This window comes from Apium graveolens, chromosome 9 (genome assembly GCF_009905375.1).
Source record: "Apium graveolens cultivar Ventura chromosome 9, ASM990537v1, whole genome shotgun sequence".
NCBI lineage: Eukaryota > Viridiplantae > Streptophyta > Magnoliopsida > Apiales > Apiaceae > Apium > Apium graveolens.
In genome coordinates this window covers 265,303,991-265,329,314 of record NC_133655.1, presented here as the reverse complement: position 1 = coordinate 265,329,314, position 25,324 = coordinate 265,303,991, and the positions used below count along the sequence as shown (strand labels likewise).

The 25,324-nt window shown below is 36.0% G+C and overlaps 1 protein-coding gene across 1 annotated transcript; it reads left to right on the top strand.

The window, feature by feature from the left end:
* The first annotated feature begins 19,830 nt into the window (after positions 1-19,830).
* On the top strand, positions 19,831-20,442 carry LOC141686276 (uncharacterized). Its single transcript, XM_074491320.1, has one exon. It carries the CDS (start codon positions 19,831-19,833, stop codon positions 20,440-20,442), a length of 612 nt encoding a protein of 203 aa, XP_074347421.1.
* Positions 20,443-25,324: the final 4,882 nt, after the last annotated feature.

Here is a 25,324-nt window from a genome sequence, read left to right as displayed (position 1 = left end):
GTACATATATAATTTTTAAAGAAAATATTAAAAATAGAATCACCTATATATAAATAATCTAGATTATTTTAAATATTTAGATAAGTTCGAATTATAATAAGTCAATGAATTTTAGTTTATTTTGAATTTGAAATCAGAATTTGGCCCATTGTTAAAACAATACTCGAAATTTAACTACATGACTAGCCGAAAAACATTGTCACATTCTACGTTTAGTAAATTTAAATTACAAGTTCGACGAGAATATCTTACCAATAATGTGAAATTTTTTGATATCTTATATTAATATAAATTAATGTGTTTGAGGTATTTATAGGATCAAGTCAATTGATTATTTGTATTAAAATTACTAACTTCACTGGTAGCGCAATAGTGTTTTGGGACTTGTCCCGATTTTAAAAATATTTGAAATTTGATATGAGATCTCACGAGATTTGTTAAAACTACAATAATATATTAAATCAATTTATTTTTCATTTTTCACTTTAAAAAATAGCATTTTAAAAATAATTCTTTTAGATAAATAATATTTATTGATCAAGATAATATTGTACAAATATTTTGAATTATCCAAATAAAAGTTATATTTATACTATATTGTAGCATTTGATTCAATACATTATATACTATTTAAAAAAACATTGTTCAATAATTTGAAGGAATTAACCAGTTCAACTAATATTTATAAATTTTATCAAATTGAAAAATATTTAATTTTAGGAGAATAGTATACAATATTATCAAATTATTATATGAAGAAATATTAGAGTTCTAATGAAAGAAACTTAAAAATAGTTTAAATAACAATATAATTATAATTTTTCATTCAAATTCTTGAAAAAAATCATGAACATCAATAATAAGTCTTACAATTTATAAATTATTTTTATGTTACATGATTGATACTCGGTCGCGTAAAAATCATATATGGATTGTTTGTCAGTGATAATGTGAATAACATATATAAATTATTGCAATTTATTTATTACATAATTTTAATTTTTGAATAATTATAAATACATGTTATTTAAGTAATAAATTGCCTCACTAGATATTAATAATGATTATACATGTACATAAATCAGATATTTAGCAAGTAAATAATTGAAACCATCGTAATTTCCTAAGAAATGTAACATTCGATAATTTACAAGCTAACATAGACACATATAACTTAATCCTATTTTGTTAAGAGTAGTGTTAAAAAACCAATATTTTTTCAAACATACATACGTTAAATTTCAAAAACTAACATTTTTCATTAAAATCAACTTTTATATTAACAGTGGTGTAAATTTTATATTATTTTATATTATGATTGCAAGTAATTATGAATTTAGTTATTCATTTTTTATCATTTTAAATTGAGTAAGTTAATTGTAAGTTAGTAGATAACTCAGTAATAATATAGACCAGTTATATAGTTTATTTAACTAAAACTCAAAATTTTTAGTCAACTCTGTATTCAACATATATGTTAGTTTTTAAATTTTTCTTTGTAAACATGCCAACGACATTCTACCTATTAAGTTTATTTGTTTCATTTCAAACGTACACCAACTACCTGTTTATATTAATTCATTAAATACAATTATACAACACAAACACGAATATATATATTTTTATTAATGAGCTATATTGGAAACGTTGTGTAATTTAGTAATGTCTTGTATGAAAATGATTCACAGATAAATACGTTAGACATTATACAACATTTACAAATAAGAATATAACTAAAAACATTATAATTGCATGCATAAAAAAACTCTAGAAAATAACCCGTGCCTCGCACGAGTTTTATGCTAGTTTGTATATTAGTAATATAACCAAAGTTTCAGATAAAAAAAATTATTTGGTTTGTAATTTTAAAAGTCAAGCATCAATTTGAATAATACAACTAACTATCATCAATTTTATTTTTTAACAAATAAAAAAATTTGAAAATTCTTATAGCGCATAAATTATTTTTTTAAGAACTAATTTTTTTTATTTGGAAAACTTTAATTCTCTCCCATATTCATAACTTCAAAATATTCACTAACATTTGAATAAAGTTTTTATTAAAAAATAAAATTATGAAAAATCCCAAATACAACCGAATTCCATTGAAATATAACTTCAAAAAGGCCGGGAAATTTTCCTCACTTTCTTTTGAAAATTTTAAAAGTATGGGTAAATTTCCCGCCATTTTTAAATATAAAATTTGACCGAAATCGGTTGAATTTAGGAGTGCCAAATAAATTATTTTGTGGGAAAATTCCCTCCACTTTTTTACTGCGGCTAAATTCGACCGGAAAAATAAACTGGTCGAATTTAGAGGCTAAATTCGACCGGTTTAATTTCGACCATTTTAATTTCGACCATTTCGGTTAAAATTGGTTGTAAATACGACCGTTTAAATACGACCATTTGAATTCGACCGAATTCGGTCGAATTTAGCCTTGTCCAAAGGATTCGACCGCGTGCGGTCGAATTAAAATCAGTTATATTTAACCATATTTTTTTTAGTGTTACCAGTCACCTGCTATCCTAAACTTAGCCCTGCTAAAAAAAATCGCAGCCTCGTATTGTTTTAGAATCTCAGTGGTTCAAGACTTCAAAAACGCCCAGATCTAACATTAGTTAATTATTTAGTTCTGTTTGTGAGGTAATATTACTTAAAGTATTAGTTTTTTTCCAAATGAATATCAGTTAATTTTTTGAAATATTCAAACTCTTGAGTCTGGTGTAATTATATTTTTATAAATTATTTATTAATAGCCTCCTAGCCTAAAATATGTGCGATCCACAGATTATTTTTAATATTACATATTTTTTTAATTTATTTTGATGTAAAAAATTTAAGTTATGAAACTTATTTATTTGAAATTTTAATAATATGATTCGATAATATTTATTAATATACACATAGGTGGTGTATAAGTTAGTGATACCACAATTTTGAAAAATAATGTATTGATTAAAATTATATTTTTATTGATATTTATAGGTGTTTAACGAAAGATTATTATATTTAATTAAAAGATAAATTTTAGTTGAGATTAATAATATATGAATTGTCATTCGTCACCAAATCCAAGTATTCATATTTATGTTAGTTTAATATATTTAAACCCGAATTAATGATCAAATTTTATGTCTCAATGAGAAAAAAATTATGTTAGCTTAAGTCCCATTATATCAACCAAATGTGGTTAATTATACTTACTATTTTGTTTAATTTTATTTTAGCCTGAATAATTATTATTTTATTTTACATCGAATGGATAATATGTCTTATTTTATTTTAATTTGATGACTTTATATCGACACCACAAATTTTCTTTCAAATTTTTATTTTGTTATGGTCTGGTTCAATAATATAATGTTTTTGACGGAAGTAAAAAAAATTAAGTTGAACAATAAAAAATTTATAATTACATTCTATTGGTCAAAAAGAAGAATATATATGCCAACACTACAGGAAAAAAAGGACAAAACCGACCACACATAACCGATCGGCAACGATTTGGCTCCAATATAACCGACCACTAGGCTGGTCGGTTATGTAAGAGGATAAACGACGCAGTTTTGATGATGTGGCAGAGCTAAAACCGACCATATACAGGTGGTCGATTATAGAAGCTAAAAACGACGCAGTTTTGCTAATGTGGCACAAGTAAAACCGACCACGTTTATGTGGTCAGTTAAAACCCTAGTTGGAGGCCATTAAAACCGACCAACGTCTTCGGTCGGTTATAGGTGAAAATATAAAATTAATATAAAGTATAAAAAAAGTACCTGTTATATACAGAAAGGTGTCGTTTAACTGCATTTCTTATAACCGACCGTCGTTGGTCGGTTTAAAGCTGTTTTATTGTTTTTTTGTGTTATATCTTTCATTTCTTGAAATTGGAGCAAAATATAAAAAAACAACTAAGAGGGACAATTGAAGAAAATTGAAGTGGAGGAGTAATAGAGAAATTGTGAGTTTTTCTCATTTATTGTAATTAGTGTGTGTGTGTGTGTGTTTTTGTGTTTGTTGTATGTATTAAATGTGTTTTTGTAATGTATTGAATGTTAAATATATTTTTTATGAGAAATTGAAGTTATTCTCATTTATTGTAATAATGTATGTGTGTTTATGTTTGTGTTTGTGTAATGTATATTGGTATGTATTGAATATTTTTTATTTTTTACGAAATGCATGTTAAATTATTTGTAGATGGAAACCATTGATCGAAGTTGGATCGGTAATCAATTGCAAAGTGATAAAATTTAATTGACTCCGGAATATAGAATTGGTGTAGAAATATTTTTAAAATTTGCTCTTGAGAATGGAATGGAAGAAGATGGAACAATGAAGTGTCCTTGTAAACGTTGTAAAAATTTGAATTGGTTAAAAATTGATGATGTTAGATTTCATTTGCTCGCTAAAGGGATGCTCGCTAATTTTGATAATGACACACATGCATGATTTTATATTTTAGAAAGTACTAAGATCGTGTTATGAGACAACGCCCGGAAACAACACCTCAAGATTTAGATCGTATTGTCAAGAGTCTATTTAAAACTTGGTTTAAACAAAAGGTATTTATCTATTTTGCAACCGTAATTACATGTTTTGTTTCTAATTCTTATAATTACAACGTCGCATCACATGTTTTTTTTATCATTAGGTTGATAAAGATGAGGTGGAAAGATCTCATTTTAAGGACTTGCTTGAAGGACCGGTATTAAAAGTCATGACTTTTGAGACTTGTCAAGTTAATGGATATAAATTTTCAACAAAATCTGCATCCGGTTCTGGTATTGTTGTTAAAGGAAAATTGCACGGAAATAATCTTGATTATTATGGTCAACTACAAGAAATTATTAGACTTATTTATCAAGGATGCAATCATATATATTTGTTCAAATGTATATGGTTTGATAGTGTCGGTAATGGTGTGCGAATTGATAAGAATCGTGTGGTTACAATTGATATGACTTTAAGATTAAAGTCAAATGAGATTTTTATTTTAGCTAGTCAAGCCTCACAAGTATATTATGTTCCTAGTGTATTGAATCCAAAAGCGAAAATGTATACGATGGTCAAATCTAAAAGTCGCCCAATTGATGAATCTATCATTGCGCAAAATGATATAGAGGACGCTTTTCAGGAAGATAGATATAATGCATCGACCTCGTTTTCGCTTTTTGTCGATTTTGCACAATATGGACAAATACCATTTATTCGGCGTGAAGAAGAAGAAGAGGAAGATAAAGACGACGAAGATGAAAATGAGGGAGAAGAAGAAGTAAATCGAGGAGACAATGAAAATGATGATGATGACGAAGATGATGATGGTTTTGACAATATTGAATAACGTTGTTTGTAAATTTAATGATAATTTTTAGTAGTGTTTGTTATGATAATAGTGAATTTTTATTGATTTGTATTGGGTTTTATCAAATTTATGCTGTAATGATAAATTTGTAATGGTTTTTAAATCCGGCTAAAGGACAATATTCGACCAATTTTTAGCATAATATTTTTCAGAAAACCGACCGCCACAAAACATAACCGACCACATTCTTCATAAAATCGACCGTCTTCTTGAAAAATGGTCGGTTATAAACGGTCGGTTATAAAGAATTTATGTGCCCTCTGACTTAAAACGGACCAAAGAGCATGTTTGACTTCGGTCGGTTTTAGTTGTGTCAGTCAACAGTCAATTTTGAAATAAATTTTAAACGATCAAACCGTACGGATGTTAACTTCATGTCAAAATATGCTTAAACACAAAAATTTAGATTATTTTAACGAGTACAAAAACTTTTTTATAAGTAAGTTAGCAAATTCACTTAAAAATGTGAAATAAATAAATAAATATAAATTTAAAATTATAAATTACAGAAGATCGAACTGTACGGATGGACAGACATAATGAAAATGAACAAATGTACCAAAAATTAGGCTATTTAAATAATATTATAATTAAATAGCGTGAAACATAATCACTTCAATTAGTATTGCCGCCATTCTGTATACAGAATAAGTTGAATTTAACATTCGATGTACACAGCATAATTTTAAAATAATTTTTTTACGATCAAACCGTACGAATGTTAACTTCATGTCAAAATATGCTTAGACACAAAAAATTAGATTAGTTTAACGAGTACAAATACGTTTTTAAAGTAAATTAGCAAATTTACCTAAATATGTGAAATAAAAAAATATAAATTTAAATTATAAATTACACAAGATCGAACCGTACGGATGGACAGAAATAATGAAAACGAACAAATGTACCAAAAATTAGGCTATTTAAATAATATTATAATTAAATAGCGTGAAACATAATCACTTCAATTAGTATTGCCGCCATTCTGTATACAGAATAAGTTGAATTTAACATTCGATGTACACGGCATAATTTTAAAATAAATTTTATACGATTAAACCGTACGGATGTTAACTTCATGTCAAAATATACTTAGACACAAAAAATTAGATTATTTTAACGAGTACAAATACGTTTTTTAAAGTAAATTAGCAAATTTACCTAAATATGTGAAATAAAAAAATATAAATTTAAAATTATAAACTACACAAGATCGAACCGTACAGATCGACAGAAATAATGAAAACGAACAAATGTATCAAAAATTAGGCTATTTAAATAATATTAATCATGTTTTTATAAGTATTTTTTGAATTTTGGGGTTTTTAGGGTTAGTTAAAACCGACCATTAGGGTTTCTAGGGTTACTTAAAATCGACCGATAATTAGTAAAACCGACCGACAGTATTTTAGGCGGATTTTTTTTGTGAAAAATTAAAAACCCCGCCTTTAACAACAACGACGTCGTTTTGCATGCTGCACAGATACCAACCTCATAACCGACCGCCTCGACGGTCGGTTTTAATCGTGGTATAAATAAAATAACCCTTTCATTTTCTTTTATCTGTTTCTTTTCAAAATCTATTTTCTCAATTTCTCACTCAAAATCTCTGAACTGAAGAACAATGGCGTACAATCAACGACGAACAATGGCTTCTCACTCAAAATATGTCCTCTATTTCTCACTCAATGTAAGTATATGTTTATATATATATATGTTTTTTGTGTGTGTGTGTTTTGTGTGTGTAAGTATATATGTTTATATATATATGTTTTTTTTGTGTGTGATTCAAGTTAATTAACGATCGAAGTTCAAGTTAATTGTGTGATTCTCAATTTCTCACTCGATTTTCAGTTTTGTGTGTGTGTTTATGTTTTTTTGTGTAAGTACATATGTTTTGTGTGTGTTATATATATGTATTTTGTAAGTATATATGTTTTTTGTGTAAGAACCGAAGTTCAAAATGAACTTTTTCACTTGAAATCGAAGTTCAAATCGTAATTTTCAGTTTTGATATGTTTTTGCATGAAAAATATTCGTCGGTTTTGGTTGGTTTGTTGAATACACGTATAAGTAAAAATCTTGGTTATTTCGTCGGTTTGTTGATATATGTATAAGTATAATTCTGTTTTTAGGGTTTTCTCTTTCCGCTCACGTACTTTCATTTCGTACTCGAAATTTGTAATTACACCTTAATTACGTGAGTTTTATAGCTTTAATTTGTTGAATATACGTATGTGTGTGTGATTTATGTAATTGTTGGATAAATTGTGAAATTGTTGGATACATTTTTATATGCAAGTCGATTTATTTGATTTAGTGCATACATTTTATATGCATTTTTGTATTCGATTTGTATGTTTGTATATTTGTGCTAATATATTCTTATATTTTTCATTTTAGGATCTTTTCACTTGGATGCTAGCGGTGATCATGATTACGATGGTGTTGTTTACGATGGCTAGGAAAGGGAAGGGGAAGGAAGTTGAAAAAGAAAAAGATAAGGGAAAGGGAAAAGCTAGCAAGGGTAGTGGTGGAAGAGGCACATCAAAGGGCAAAGGAAAGGGCACTAAAGGCAATGGTAGAGGAAAGAAAAAGATGGGGAAATTGAGTTTGCGTGATGAGCTGACGGATTCGAATTCGGACCCGAATGATCCGACTCGGCACATGACAAATACGGAGGAGCGAGAATGGCGAGGAAGGCGACCTCGATCACATTCGAGTGGCATATATGGAGAAAAATCGTCATTGAAGCCATACCGCATTGATATCTCCGATGGACAGTAAGTCTTAAATAATTTTTTAAATTTCATTATTCCTATATGTTTATTTTTTTGTCCATTGTTCAATATTGTTATGTGAATTGTTAATGTTTATTATTTTCTTTTGTTTAAATATTGTATTGAAGATGATACGACTAAGAAAACGCTTTTGAGTATGATTCAGGAGAAGTGGCCTCTTGGGCGTTACACTTATACCGATATCGAAGAACATAACCCGGGTTGGTTGAATGCAAGAGTTGAGGAGTTTCAAGTAAGTTAAAAATCAATTTTTTTGTAATTGCCATTTGTTTCTTGATTTTATGATGCATTTATCCTCGTTTTCTTCTTTTTTTGCAATTTTAGAAATATTATAGGCATCTTAAGGGGAAAAGCCGTTCAAAGGCCCGAAAAATTGTGGAAGATCACATTAAAGTGACGATAAAAAGGACTTTGAACGAGCTTAAGAAGAGGGTAGAGCGAAAAGCAAGGGAAGAGGGCGTTTCAAAGTTGTATTTGAAGCCGCCTTATTAGTCTGTTTCTTTTTGGAAGGACCTTTTAGAGTATTGGGAGAAGAACGAAGGACACTTGCAACGATCATCGGTTGGATCCGCCAACCGCCAACAAGTTGAAAGATTGCATAGTGTCGGTGCAAGGTCATTCAATAAAGTTCGGGAGGTAATATTATTATATTCCATCACACACACATACATACACGTTCACCATATTTAATATAATCAACTAATAATCGGGATGTGCTAATATAAGTTGTTTAATATTTTGAAAGGTAATGACAAACAAAAATAAGAAAAAGCCGACAAAACTCGAGTTGTGAGATAAATGTCATAGGAAAGTTGGATCCGATCCGGAAAATCCCGTCTACACTACACCGGCCGCCATGCGTATTGCGGTAATTTTTATGTGATTTTATGACCATTTTATGTGATTTTAAATGCATCTTTAATAAGTGAATTTATATATATATTTTCATGTGATTTTAAATGCATTTTTATGTGATTTTATGACCATTTTATGTGATTTTAAATGCATCTTTAATAAGTGAATTTACATGTATTTTCATGTGATTTTAAATGCATTTTCATGTGATTTTATATGCATTTTTATGTGATTTTAAATGAATCTTTAATATGTGATTTTATATGTATTTTAATGTGATTTTAAATGCATTTTTATGTGATTTTATATTTATTTTTATGTGATTTTAAATGCATCGTTAATATGTGATTTTATATGTATTTATGTGATTTTAAATGCATTTTTATATCTGATTTTATATGTATTTTTATTTGAATTTAAATGCATCGTTAATATGTGATTTTATATGTATTTATGTAATTTTAAATACATTTTTATATGTAATTTTATATGTATTTTTATTTGATTTTAAATGCATCGTTAATTATTTTTAGAGATATATAATTGTTCCAATTAACTCATGAAAATTTTGTAGGAAAGATATGCCGCCATTCTCTAGTGCATGCCCGTGGAGGTTACACAAACGGGTGATCGGGATGAGCCGTGAGATTAGTGAATGGAAGCCTTGGAGGTCCCCCAAGGTACAAAGTCGAAAAAGAATTATGTGGTGGGGTTCCCCAATGCTCGGGCCACCGATCTCTTGCCTACACTTGCTACCCGGTACCGAGATTCCACACGGAATGAAGCCGGCTCATCCTCATCCGCTCCGAGAGAACGTGAAGCCATCCCCGGCAATGTATATCTTGCCATCGTGAGGAATGTGCTTACGGAGATCCGTGCTAATCCAAATCGGTTTGCTCGCCAACTTTCCGATATGGAGATAGCTACATTCGCACGTACCGCTCTCGAGGCCTCGGATCCATCCTTCGATCCTAGCCAAAGGTTGCAATAGAATAACCTTATCAGTGGCGAGATCGTTCATATCGTGGGCTCTTTGATTGAAGATATCGTCCAAAAGACGGAAACTCGTGTTGCGGAGATATAATTTTTTATCTTCTTGTTTATTTATTTATTTTCATTCACATGTAAATTTTGTTTCTTGTTTTTAACTAGTTTAATTAAACTTGTGTATATAGAAAAACAATCGGCGTGCTATGGAAGTTGATAAGGATTACACGTCCGAGGATGAGACCTCCGATGACGAGAACTTTGATGATGGCGGCGGTGGTGATGGCGGCGGTGATGGCGGTGGATCGTCCGATGTTGATTTGTCGGATTAGTTTACATTGATCGGTTTTAAGACTATTGTAATTTAATGGTTATGGGATGTAATATAATATGTTGTGATGGTTTGATACTTTGTCAGTTATTTAGGATTGCTTATAATGATGTAATGATACGGTTTAATCCTCCGGTTATCGGAGTTTGTGAATGTTTGCGTTGGATTTAATTACTATGGTTTAATTGTGAAATTTACTAGTTTTTGCGAATGATTTTGAGTAGTATAGTTTAATGATTATCATTGTTGTTTGGTTTGGTTGTTTGGTTATGATTGGATTGAATTTTTGATTGGTTTGTGTATTGATTTGGTTTGGTATACATGGACTGCTGGAAAACCTTCAATTTTTTTTTAAAATCAGCCCTTAAAACCAACCCGACCGACTTAAGGCATAACCGACCACTTTTGACCATTACAAAACCCAGAAAACCGACCGTCAAGGGACATAACCGACCACCTTCTTCATAAAACCGACCGTCTCCTTTAGAGGGTGGTCGGTTTTAGGACGGTCGATTATGACATTTAAGTTAGCTTCTGAAATAAAACCGATCGATGTGCACACTTTGACCACGGTCGGTTATGAGTTTCAGTCAACTTTTTAAAAATAGACATAACCGACCACCTACGGTCGGTTATGACTCAGTGACGTGGCGTGTGCACACACATGTTGCCACGTGTACAGATTGACCCCACATTTGAATAAAATGCCCAGGCACTTAACCGACCACTATGTTGGTCGGTTATGAGGATTAAACCCGACCAAAAGTCATAACCGACCAGGCTAAAACCGACCATACACTGTGGTCGGTTATGACTATTTTAAACGACCATTTTGCCTCTTAAACAACCGTTTTTTACGATCGGTTTTGTCCTGTTTTCTTTTTCTTGTAGTGCAATTAAGTGTTGGTGCGGTAGTTGAGTTCTTGTAAAAATAAGAAAAATATACAACTTTTAATAGGTAGCAAAATAGATTCCTAATATCATTAGAGGTTTAATTAACAATTTTCTATATTTTTATAAAAACAGATTTTTTAATTTTAAATAATTATTATTTCTTTAAAATAAAATTTAGCCCCGGCCAACTCAAAATCCTGGGCCTGCCCTTGCTTACGGGCTTGCATATTGATTTTACTAGACCTGTGATTTAATCCGGAACAAAATCATTTTTTTAATTATATTTTGTTTATTTAACTTTAAATATATTTTTTTAATCATTTTTTCGGTTTTAAAACTGAACCAATAGTTTAGTTACAGTTTTCAATTTTTAGAATAAAATCGAAGATTTATGGCTCCGATTCAGATTATATTCAAAAACCGAACCGGCACATGTTTTTCCGTAGTAGTACATGTTTGTTACCTTTTTCTGCTAAATTTGTTTGTTACCTTTTAATAATATAATAATATGAACTCTCCACTCAAATAATTAACTTGCAGTCTAGGTAAAATATCATATCTGGGAGTATCTGGGAGAGATTCAAGTAGTCAATCTCACAATTATAGAATAAGTGTCCTCATGAAAAACTGGAAATTTCAAGCTTATATGTAAAGTCTTTAATTAAATTAAGCCTCTTAGCATTCTGGATTTTGTGCTTGGAATTATGCAATGATGTAGGACTTACATGTATGATGCTAATTTTAATGTCATTGAAATCACATGTAAACTCATGAATAACTGTCAGCACTGCTTTTGTGCAGGAATTGACTGGCAATTTATTGTCTGAGCCCTATGCTTCCATCAAGAAAAGACATTGTAAACTTGTTAAAACCAGAACCGCAGGACGGATTATTTTGTGTAATACAGCTATGCAGTACTATGTACAAAATGGTTGTAGGATCATTATCATTCTAATTGATCAGTCCTTGACAATGTCAGATCATATCAACACTAGAAAACTAAAAACAGTGCCACCACCAAAATTTACAATTTTAGGCATCAGCTTCCCTGCAGCAAAACTCACCCTACAATGTAGGATTTATCGCGTGCACAAGCCTGTTGCCTGTATTTGAATTTGGTGTGTGTGCACACCAACGTTACGCATATGAACACGTATACTTGACATTAAATCAAGGAAAGAAAAGGTATGGAGGATGCAAATGGAGAATGCGATACCGTGGTGTGGGTGATTTGAGTTAAATGCTCTGGAACATGGCCAATTTAGAAGGTTATGGAAATTCATAAGATGAATGTAGATGAAAGCTACAGGCTTCAAGTGGTCCTAAGCATGTAAAACCTCACTCTACTACCCTACTTCAATAACATCACTCTTAAATATTTGAATCTTTTTGTATAACGGTAGATCCTAAGATCACTCGATTGTGGTTGTCCGTCGGTTCAGGATATTTTGTTGAGTTACTTATTACTCGTTTCAAATATCAACTGGACTGAGCTGCTACTTGACATTACAGAAGTTCATTCACTTGAATGTGAAGGTAATGCAAATAAGATGTAATATGAATTTCACATGCAAGACATGCTTGGGTAGCGGTGGATGTATACACGTGAAAATGTGTACTGGAAGTGGAAATTACTGGTATAGAAAAGAAGGGACCATGCATGTGATTCAAGTACTGTTTTTTATTGTTTTCATTGTCCATGTATACAAAAGTATTTCTCAGCTGTTAAGTCATATAGTCGATTGAAAAACTGAATTATTCGTCTAAAATAATTTCAAGAACAAGGAGCTAGTACATACAAATTATGATTATAAAAGTGTCAGTTTTCATCTGTCTGCCCCGCCTTTAAGGAAAATAAGAGCTGATAGAGACTGGCAATCTCATAATCAAGCAAGCTGCTTACATGATGCCAAACAACTGGAGGAGCAGATACTTGTTTCAACAAGCGCCACACGTATAACAAAGTAATCAAAACTCCACTGTTTTCTTTTTGGACTAGATGATAAACTTTCTGTTTAGTAAACCGAAAACAAAGGTAAGATAAGAATCGATATCTGCATCTTTTCAAAAACTAGAAAAAACTAAAACAATACCAGAGTCCTCTCTGATTCTCCATTTTCTGCTTTCACAACAAGCCCTATAATTTCTAACATATCCCCCATTTCCAAATTGGCAATACGTGGGTGTTCGGGTGATAGGCATGTCCACTTAATGAAGTAAAAACTACTTTCAATTTAATGTGCATTGTTTGGATGAAAATGAAAAAGCTATTATTTGGAGATTTTATGTGCATAAGCAGAATGTTGGAGGATGGATATTTTCGTTTCTTTCATATCTTAGTTACGAAATACTATACTAACTAGTATACAACCGTGTTAGGACTAATTATATTATTTGTAATTTTATTATTTTATAAAAATAAATTATTAAAATAATAATTATATATTATTGAGATTAATTATGTTAAGATATTTATTAATTTGTATGTATTATATTATTAAATAATTCAAAATTTAGATAGTTAAAATTTTAAAAAAGTCCTTTCATTCTTTGAGCGGGTGGAGAGTCTATGCGAAAATGGGAGTCTTGAAAGTGTTGTATGTAGATGATTTGGTATTATTTTTTTTTCCTGATTTATTAATTATTTTGTTATATTATAATTTGAATTACTAAAATAAATATTAGAAGTGTTTGATTCCCTACAAAAAGTTAAGAAATAAGTTAAGTATGATTAAAAGTTAAGTTAGATAATAAATAATAGAGTTTGTAGTTATATTAAATATATTATTTAATTTTTTTAATTAAATTATATTTGTTTAAACTTTATTTTAGGAGGTGTTAACATATTTTTAGGAAAGTATTAACAAAATTTTTAGGAAGGGGTTAACAATCGACCAATCAGCATGTTTTGCTTATAGTATAGATATAGTAAGTATATTATAGATAGTATAGATATAGATATAAAAGAAACATTATAAAGTTATAATGTGAAAGAGATGATTTGAATCTTTTTATTGATTTAAAATACAAAAAAGAGGTATACAGTTTGCTTTAACGATTTAGTTTGCAACAGAGTTTGTCCGGGGTGTTTAGTATTTACAGATACTTTACTATGCTGATGAGATTAGGCGGCCGCTTCCTGAAAGCGGAGTGCAGGCTTCGCAGGATTATGCGTTGTTTTGTTTATCAATTAGCTTAATAAAAAAAATATTTTTGAGAAATTACTAAATATTTAATAAAGGTAATTAAATAATTTCAGTAAGTATCGGCCGACCGATTACCAAACATATCTAATAAGGGTAGTTAAGTAATTTCAACAAGTACCGGCCGACCGACTACCAAATTTTTAATGTTTTGTTTATTGTAAGATAGTATAGATGAACCTATTTTTAATAATTTGTATTTTAAAGTGTTTTAGAATTTTGACTTTTTAACTTCAAAATTTGTATATAAGACAACTCAAACACTTTGTTCGGTCCTAAAAGAATATAGACAATATATTTTTGACCGTGATAAATGACTAATCTCGATTAATAAATAAAATATTCCGGTATTAAGGATATTCATTTATCGAGTTTTAACTGTAACTTATAATTTTTAATCAACCGAACACTTTTAGTTTCTTTTCGTCGAGATAAATAGAGGATATTATATAGTTTTATTCCGATGTCGTTATCTTTATTTTTAAATTTTCTCTATTTTATTTTATATTTATATATATTAAAATTATTAATTTCTGTAATATGTAATTTACAGTTTAATTTTTATTTCAAAAAAAAAATTTATAACTTATAAGTTATAATTTTCCAAACACATAATTAACTTATAAACAACTTATATGTAAATTTAACCAAATACCTAAATGACTTATAAATACGAGATTTATATCACTTAATAAGAAAATTTTCAACTTTGTCTTTCTGGTTTGTACTTACGAAATGTGTCAGCGATATCCATTTCATTTAAGTATAACGTATAATAAGCCATAAGTAACCAAGCCCAAATAAAGGAACAGAAGCCCAAAGAGATAACACCACAGGCCCAAGCCGGGGTGGTCCCCGGTGCCACGTGGCACGGGACAAAAGAGTCAACTTTCTCATGTTACCCAAAATGGAACAATTGCATCCCAGCCGTCCATAGGTAAAGATCCCAAGGCAACTCTGATGGAGAAAGGACACCTGACCACACAGTCCATCCGAACCGTCCAATCAATCACCAACCAAGAATGATCAAAGGCCAGGATGAATAGGTACAAACCCCAAAAACCCTAAATCTTGGGACCTATAAAGGCCCCAAAAAGAGGGTTTTAGAGGTTGAAAAACATTTGACTGCTACACACCTATACACACACCATTACACATATTTTGAATAGCTCATTCTTCCCTCTTCTTCTTCTTCTTCTTCAAGAAACCCCATTTCTTACTCTCACACCGGAGTTACCGCGGGAAACAACCCCCCCTCCGGTTCTGTTTTGCAGAGTCCCCTACCTAGCAGGTTAACCTCACTCCGACCGCTACGGAAGCTGGGCTCTAACTTACGTGAGAAAGGAGAAGACCCGGGAAGAAACAAAGTTATCATTGGCGCTAGAAGGAGGGGTCGAACCGGTGGTGTGGTGTCATCTCTAGCTACATTACACAGCTCCAAAAGCCAAGAAAAGCCTCTCTCCGGTAAGAACAAAACCCTCATTCACTTCACAACTCACTTTTCTTATTTTTCCCTCTAGAACAGTCACACACCCTGGTGCACCCCTGTTACTATCTCCCATAATATGTTCTGAAACTAATGACCACGAGAAAAAGTAAAACTTCGGTCTCCGAAACTATTCAGCCCACCGTTGCCCCGCCCAGGGACGGCGAGATGGAAGATATAGAAGAAGAACCCCCCATAACTCGTGCTTCATCTCAGCTCCAGCCCGGGGACCAGAAGGTAACTATAGAGAAAGCAGCCCACAAGTATGCTGAAACCTCTACAAACCCTTGAGAAAATATGACCCCGGAGCAGATTCAAGCGGCTATGGACCTGTGGAAGGAAAAGAACAAGGCTCCTGAAACCCGTCCCGGGGACCAGGAAGAGCACTCGGAAGAATCTCGGGCTCAGTCTTGGACCGAATTGGCAGAACTAAGAGGCCGTCAGAGGACGCCCGAGACGAGATCAAGAGGGCCACACTCCAGGACCGCATCTGGAAGGAAGAAGAGGGCAATGCGAAAGCTAACATTGAAAAGAGGGTCCAAGAGGAGAAAGCCAAACTAAAGAAGAAGACACGCCGGATTCATGTCTCTTCGGATTCAGAACCAGAGAAAGAATCTAAGCAGGAGCAAATGGCCCGGGCTCTCCGGGATCTCAAAAGAAAAGTGGAAGGAGACGTGGAAGTCGGGGCGGCGGCCACGCCCTTCACCAGAAAGCTAGAATCCACCCCAGGGAACCAACACTCAAACACTTCAACTTCGACTCTTTTGACGGGCTTGCCGACCCTGAAGAACATCTCAACTACTTTGAACAGATCTCAAACATATATGATTACAATGACCTCACCAAATATCGTTTCTTTGCTTCAACACTAAAGAGAGGGGCACATAAATGGTTTAGCAGAATCTCCTCCCGGAGCATCGACTCTTGGAAGGACTTCCAGGAGATATTTCTCAAGAGGTTCAGGGTGAACCGCATGAACGAGCTCCAGATGTGCCACTTGGAAACCATTCAACAAAGAAGCAGAGAAACTCTACCAGAATTCATCAAAAGGTTTCAAGAATCAGTCAACCAGCTCTCCAACCTGGAGGAGAAGGAAGCCGTGAATATTTTCCGGCGGAATCTCCACCCGGTTTCATGTGAAGGCTACGTGAAAGACCTGATCCATAGGGAGCCCTAAAGCCTTGCTTCGACTTATGCGATGGCTTCGAAGTTTATCAAGGAAAATGACTTCCTCACCTCGATGAAGATGAACAGGCGGATCCGGGATGATGATGAGTCTCCGGAACGCCGCTCTACCTACAGAAAAGAAAAGAGACACAGGACAGACAGACAAACCAATTATGTGCAGCAATCTCGGGGGACCCCACCCCGGGACGACTACTCCAGACCACAGAAGATTGAAAGGAAGCCCAAGCCCAAAAGGGAGCCAAAACTGGAGCCCGAATGGACTCCACTCAACCGGCCCCGGGCCGACATTTTGAGAGAAGTCAATGGAAAACCCTTTTATTACCCCCCGAAGCCGCTGCTGGTACCCCCCAGAAATAGGGCCCGAGACAAATATTGCGGGTATCACGAGGATCATAGCCACACCACAGAGAACTTCTTTTTCTATAAATGTTCATTGAAGACCAAATCAAAAAGGGCAACATGAACCAGTACCTACAAAGAAGACTCAATGACAGAGATAAGCCCTCTAGCGGCAGGAAACACGTGGTCAACATGATCTTCGGAGGAACCTCCTCCCCACCCCGGAGTCCAGATGTGGACAATGATGTCCTGATGATCCAACCTGCTGAAGATGAACGCATATATTTCTCTAATGTCGATTATGAGGTCCTGGATCCCGAACACAACCAAGCCTTGGTTGTGACTCTCAACATTGCCGACAACGAGGTACAAAGAATTTTGGTTGATAACGGTTCCTCAGCTAACATTGTCTTTGAGCATACCCTTAATAGGATGAAGTTGGGACACCTCCGCATGGATCCATGCCTCGAAGACCCTCTCTATGGATTCGGGAACAATATAATCCCGATCCGCGGGGTAATATACCTCCCCATGGTCTTTGGTGTCGCACCCCGGCAAGTATCTCATATCATGAAGTTCTACGTGATAAGTGTTGCATCCTCTTACAACATGATTCTGGGAAGACCCACCATCACCAAGCTCTGGGCCATCCCGTCTACAATTCATTTGAAGTTGAAGTTTCCCACCCCGGGAGGCATCGGAGAACTCAGAGGGGACCGGGGCACATCTGGAAAATGCTACAGACAAGCACTGGTCATGGCCGAAACTGACCCAGAAAACAGAAAGAAGGCAATGGCCTTACCCAAAGGCCAAAGCCGCAAGAAGCATCGCGAACATCTCAGCAAAAGGCTAAAGTTGGACGTCAACATGATAGAGAATTCGGGATACATCGTAACCAACGCCGATGCCCAGATACAGAAATTTGTGGAAATAAAAGAGAAAATCAAGTTAGAACCTGCTGCCCAGACGGTGGAGATAGAGTTGGAGCCCGGGAACCCCACCCGAAAGTTGAAAATTGGAAAAGGCTTAGAGACATCCTTCCAGGCGGAGCTCATCTTGCTGTTAAGGGAATATGCTGATGTATTCGCATGGGCACCAGAAGATATGCCCGGAATCGACCAGTCCGTGGTAATTCACAGTCTGGAAGTAGACCCGAGGAAAAGACCAATCAAACAGAAAAGGAGAAACTTTGCCCCCGAGCGACAGCAACCAATAGACGAAGAAATATAGAAGTTGCTCAGGGCCGACATCATCTGCAAAATCAAGTATCCCGACTGGCTCGCCAATATGGTGCTAGTCAAGAAACCGAATGGAAAATGGAGAATATGTGTCGACTACACGAACCTCAACGCTGCATGCCCCAAAGATTCCTATCCCCTCCCAAACATTGATCAGCTAATCGACGCAACTTCGGGTCACACCATGCTCAGCTTTATGGACGCCTTTTCAGGATACAAACAGGTCCGCATGAATCCCGAAGACATCGCCAAAACAGCCTTCATCACTCATAGGGCAGTCTATGCCTTCATCATGATGCCCTTCAGGCTCATTAACGCCGGAGCCACCTACCAGAAAATGATGAACACAATTTTCAAAATTTAACTGGGGAGGAACATGGAGTCTTATGTGAACGACATGATTTCCAAGTTGCTCACAGTCCCGGATCATATAAAGGACCTCAAGGAGTGTTTCGACAACCTGATGAGATACAACATGAAGTTGAACCCGGAGAAATGTGCTTTCGGAGTACCTTCGGGCAATTTCCTGGGCTTCTTGGTCAGCGAAAGAGGAATAGAAGCAAACCCGGAGAAAATCAACGCCATAATAGAAATGAAGATACCTCACACTCAGAAGGACATCCAGAAGTTGGCTGGGTGCCTGGCGGCCCTACGCAGGTTCATTCTGAAGCTGGCGGAAAGATGTCTCCCATTCTTCGAGTTACTAAAAGGCGCCCGAAACAAGAAGTTAGTGGATTGGACCCCAGAATGCCACACGGCTTTTGAAAAAATCAAGAGGCACCTGATGAACCCCCGGTGCTATCAAAAGCCAAGCCCGACGAGCCTTTATCCCTCTACATCACCGCCGGCCCCAAGGCTGTCTCTTCGGCCCTAGTCCGGGAGGAAGGAGGAATGCAAATCCCCATTTACTATGTCAGCCAAGTCCTCAAGGACGCCGAGACTCGGTACCCAAACTTGGAAATATTCGCCTTGACCCTCGTACATTCCAGCAGGAAGCTGAGGCAATACTTACAAGGCCGAGAAATTAGGGTGGTCACAGATCAGCAGCTCAGGAAGATCATCCACAAGCTAGACGCCTCCGGAAGGCTAGTTAACTGGCCATTGAATTAAGCCAATTTAACATCAAGTTTGTACAACGGATGGCGATAAAGGCCCAGGCCTTAGCGAAATTCGTTATGGAATGCACCTTCCCAAAGCCGCAACCACCCGCTTCCCACGAGATAGCCCAGGAAGAAGCCAACCCAGGAACAGATTGCTGGAAACTCTACGTGGACGGATCATCCACGGTCGAAAGGTCCGGAGCGGGCCTCATCCTAATCAGCCCGGAGGGCTTCAACATTCAACAGGCAATAACTTTTGCCTTCAAGGCAATGAACAATCAGGCTGAATATGAGGCACTCATCTCCGGGCTCAAATTGGCAAAATCTCTTGGTATTTCAAAGATGATCGTATACAGTGATTCTCAGATTGTGATCAAGCAAACCAGTGGAGAATATATTGCGAAAGATCCAACATTGGTACAATACCAGACAATGGTGCGGAATATCCTGGAAGCCACCCCCGACATCACCATACTTCAGATCAACAGAGAAGAGAACTCTAAAGCAGACGAGCGGTCCAAGCTCGTACAAAATACTTCGGACCTCGCTAGTTCAGTGTACTTCGAAGAACTCAAGGCACCCAGCACAGAGCGAGCTAAGGTCCTGTGCATCGGGAGGTCCTGTGCATCGGGAGCTCAGACAATTGGATGACCCCCTACATAGCTTACTTAAGGGACGGGACGCTCCCGGAAGACCAGAACAAGGCCAGATACTTAAAACACAAAGCTGCTAATTTCTTCCTGGAAGACGGTCAGTTATACAGAAGAACCTTTTCAGCACCCACCCTGAAGTGTGTGGACCCGGATGAGGCAAATTATTGCCTCCGGGAAGTTCATGAAGGCATCCGCGGAGACCACCTGGCGGCCAAAGCTCTGGCTTATAAAGTCATCAGACAAGGATATTACTGGCCCACAGTCCACTCTGACTGCATCGCCTATGTTAAGAAGTGCCCCCAGTGCCATAAATTCAGCAACGTTCCCAGAAAAAGCCCCAGCCTGCCAGCATCGGTATTATCTCCGATCTCATTTACTGTTTGGGGCATAAATATCATGGGCCCCTTTCCCGGAGTGAAAGGTGACCTCCGCTACGTCCTGGTAGCCATTGATTACATGACAAAGTGGGCAGAAGCTAAGGCCATGAGGAAAATCAATCAACAAGATTGTATCAAGTTTATGGATGCAATCGTCATGAGGTTCGGGATCCCGGTAATTCTTGTCTCCGACAATGGTCCACAGTTCGTCGGGTCTGACTTCGAAGCATATTTAAAAGAGCTCGAAATCAAGCACAAAAGGGCATCGGTTGCACATCCTCGGGGAAATGGACATGTCGAAGTAACTAACAGAACCATACTCCGGGGCCTGGAAAAAAGACTAGAAGAGTCCAAGAAAACTTGGCCTGATGAGCTTCCGAAAGTCCTGTGGTCCTACAGAACCATCCCCAGGACGGGAACCAATGAAACCCCCTTCACATACGACATCAAAGCTCGCATACCAGTCGAAACCGGGTCCCCCTCCCACAGGGTCATCAACTTCGACGAGATCTCAAATATCGAAGGACTCAAGACCAACCTGGAGCTCCTAGACGAAGTAAGAGACAAGGCAGTAAAAAGGATGGAAAGCTACAAAGAAAAGACAAAGCTCTACTTCGCGAAGAATGCAAATATCAGAGAGTATAAAGCGGGAGACTTGGTACTCCGGCACACCGAGGCCTCGGACCCAACCAATCAAGGAAGACTGCAACCCAACTGGGAAGGCCCCTATATGGTTAAGGAAGTGCTCCGCCCAGGAACCTACAAGCTAAGCTATCTCGGCGGAACCGAAGTCCCAAACACCTGGCACGGGGCCCGCCTAAGGAAATTCTACCAGTAAAGGTAGGGCAAACAGTCCGGGATCTCCTCTACTTTTAGGCTATTACAGCTTGATGTAACTTTCAACGTTTTCCCCAGAATATATTTTTGCTTTATTATGATTTAAATGAAAACTTTGCTTCGAGCACCCCATAGCTCTGAATAATCTCGTTGTCACATGATTACTGTCGCCATATTACAAAATTTATTCAGTTAAAATTTTAAACCCCATCCCGGGGACCATAATACAAACCATGTGTACTTACAAAAATTTTATCCAGTTAAAATTTTAAACCCCATCCCGGGGACCATAACACAAACCATGTGTACTTACAAAAATTTTATTCAGTTAAAATTTTAAACTCCATCCCGGGGACCATTACACAAACCATGTGTACTTAGAAAAATTTTATCCAGTTAAAATTTTAAACCCCATCCCGGGGACCAGTACATAAACCATGCGTACTTAGAAAAAATTTCAAACACAAGACATCGAAAACCAGATACGGAAATGGAAATATATTTACATACATTCCCGAGGAAAACCAGGCCCCGGGACAAATTTAAACCAGAGTTATACGAAATCCAAATAACAAGTCTAAAAGCCATAAGGGCTAATTCTGAAATGACAGCAAACTATGAAAAACAAATTACAAGGCACAAAGCCTGGGTCTTCATTCTTCAGTTCTCGGGAGGAGTCCTCTCGCGGCCCTCTTCGGGAGGCGGAGGCTGCTATGCCCCGGAAGTACCCGTCTCAGCAGCTTTGGCTTCTTCATGACGGAGCTCTTCTGTGAGGTACAGCTCTATGAATTCGTCCATATCACCACCCGGATTCTCAGCCAGATAAGCAAAAGCAATGTCCCAACAAATATTGACCTTCTCAAAGATCTTGTTGTTGAGCTCCTCGTAGTAAGCTGGGGTACCCCGGAAGGACTCAAGCACCTCCTCTGCCCGGGGCCTGGCAGCAAGCTCTTTCTTCAAGTTCTCCACCTCCGCCCGGAGGGATCCAACCACCTGCTCCGCAGCCTCCCGAGCTTTCACCGCCTCAGCAACAGCCTTCTTATGCTCACAGGACTCCCTCTCCTTCACCTCCCGGTACTTGGTGAATGTTTCCTTCTCCTTAGACAGCTCCTTCACCGCGGCTTTATTCTTGGCCTCCCTTATGCGGTAATTATAAAGAATGGTGGAACAGCCTCTGATCCGAGCGTTGGCCTGAAAATAAACGACTCAGTACTAATGCAAAGATAGGAAGGAAAATAATAAGAGAACAGTCTTACCTCTGAAACATCCAGAACCAGATGATCAAGGAAGGTATCCAGATCCTCCTTGGCATATTAATCGAAGTCAGCAGGGGTGGCATAGTTCTCAAACATCTCACTCCGGCGATCATCCAACGTCATCCGGGCTAAGAGGTTCTTCAACACATCCTCCTCCACCAACTTTTGGCTCTCCTCCTCGGTAGGGCCTGAAGCAGAAACCCTCCTACGTTGGGGGGTTCCGGAACCACCAGCAACTTCCTCCACAGCCTTCCTCTTGCGAGGATTCAAAGTTCCAACCTCTTCCTCGTCCAACTTCAGCACCTCAACCTCCTCGGGCTCTGGGACAATAGGTGTAGTAACCACCGGGGCACTTTGCCTTACACTATTTCCCGAGGAACCAGCATCCTGGGCCTGAGAGCCACTACCCACCCCAGCTGTCTTCTTTCCCGAGTCCAACTGCACAACGCCACCGATCTTCTTGAACCTTCCGGCCAAATCCTTGAATTATTGCGACATAGCGTGATGGAAAAGGTTAAGGAAGGGAAGACCTGCACAAGGAACAACGGTTTTAAAAAGAAGCACCAGGGCAAAGATAAACATCAAGAAAAGTACAAGGAAAAAACTACTAATGTAAAGCACTTACAACCAACATTAAACAATGTTTGGTTTTTAAAAAAGGTATCCCGGGTCCACTGGGCTCCAAGAGCAACCACAAAATCATACAGCTTCACTAGGCATCTCCACCGAGCCGCTCGGATGGGAACATGTTATTTTTTAAAGTAATTTTGTACAAAGGCATAAACTCCAGGTCCCAGCCCCGGACGAAGATGAACTCCTTGAAAGGAATATGTCCTAAGTCCAATCATGTATTAGGATTTAGGAATAACTTCCTGTGTAATCTGTTTTGATTTCATTGATATTAATAAAAGACTTGTTTTGTTTTTATTACGGGCTTTATCTATTTAAGTGTTTAAATAAGATATACCATAGTTTAGAGTAAAGCTTTTTATGGATTATGATGAGATCATAATAGTGAGACTTAAAAGATGATAACTCTAAACTTAAATAGTTCCTAGTCATAGGATTACTAACTGGTAATTAATAATTCGCAGAGATCGGTACATACTATGCTTTCTTCATTATGAAGGATGTCTGTTCTCATAGACATTTGTGTGGTGACACTATAGCTAGTATGTAGGTGCTTATTATAGAATAAGTTCACTGAACATGACTCGCACAGCTGAACAACTGATGGAGTTCACTCACGTGTCAGCAGTTGTTCACATAGTGATAGTTGAACAAGTATCCTTAGACTTGAGGTCATCATAGTCATCTTGTGTACACTGAACTATGCTTTGGTTTAGTTCTTAGTCTCCAGGGACAATTATTAGGGCTCTACTGGGTATAGGAATTTGTACACGAAGATAGTGTATGATCAATAAAGGATCTACCCCTTCCAGTGAAGGAAGCGAATGTTCAAGGCTGATCCACTTATGCTAGTTCAGGAATCTCTGGCCAGAGTGAATGAAATTAGAAAGGAGTTTCTAATTTACATAGAACTGAGCATAGTAAATGGTAAGCAAGTGATTAAATTAGATAGGCTTGACACGAGATCCATGCCTTGTATTTAATCGGGACATTATAGGGTAGAAGGAGTTTATTGTACGGTAACTATTCACTGAATAGGTTCTTGGTATTCTAAGCAGTGAATTCATATTATCCGGATAGTCGCGATATGCTGAGAAGTATCCCTCACGATGTAGAATAAATGTGATTAATTAATTAATCATATTTAATAAATTAGAGAATTTATATAAATAATGATAAAATAGTTTTATTATTATTTATTTCTACTACCGGCTTAATATTGAACCTACAGGGTCACACCATAAAAAGAGAATGATTTAATGGTGAAGGAATTAATTAATAATGGCTAATTATTTATTTGTGAAATAAATAATTAATTGACAAATTTAATAATTGATTAAATGAGATTTAATTGATTATAAATTAATTAAGAAAAGTTCTTAATATTATTAATTAATGATTTAATTTTTTGGAAATTAAATCAAGAGAGAGAATTATTTCTAAAGTGTTTAGAAAAAGGATTAATAATTAAAAGGTGTTTTAATTATTAATGAGAATAATAAATGGGATAATAATAATAATATTTATGGGAAAATTTCAGCTGAAAATTTTGCCTATAAATATACTATTATAAACCCTATTTTTATTCTAACCCCAAAATTTTATAAAACCTAATTCTCTCCTCCTCCTCCTCCTCCTCCTCCTTAACGTCATTTTCTTGGTGGATACCGGTGGAGTGCTTCACGTTTGAGGAGCAGCTGCTAAGGATCTCCGATCGTTGCTTTTGGATCGCATATTAAAGGTTAGTAATCGATCCATATGTTTTTACCACGATTTATAT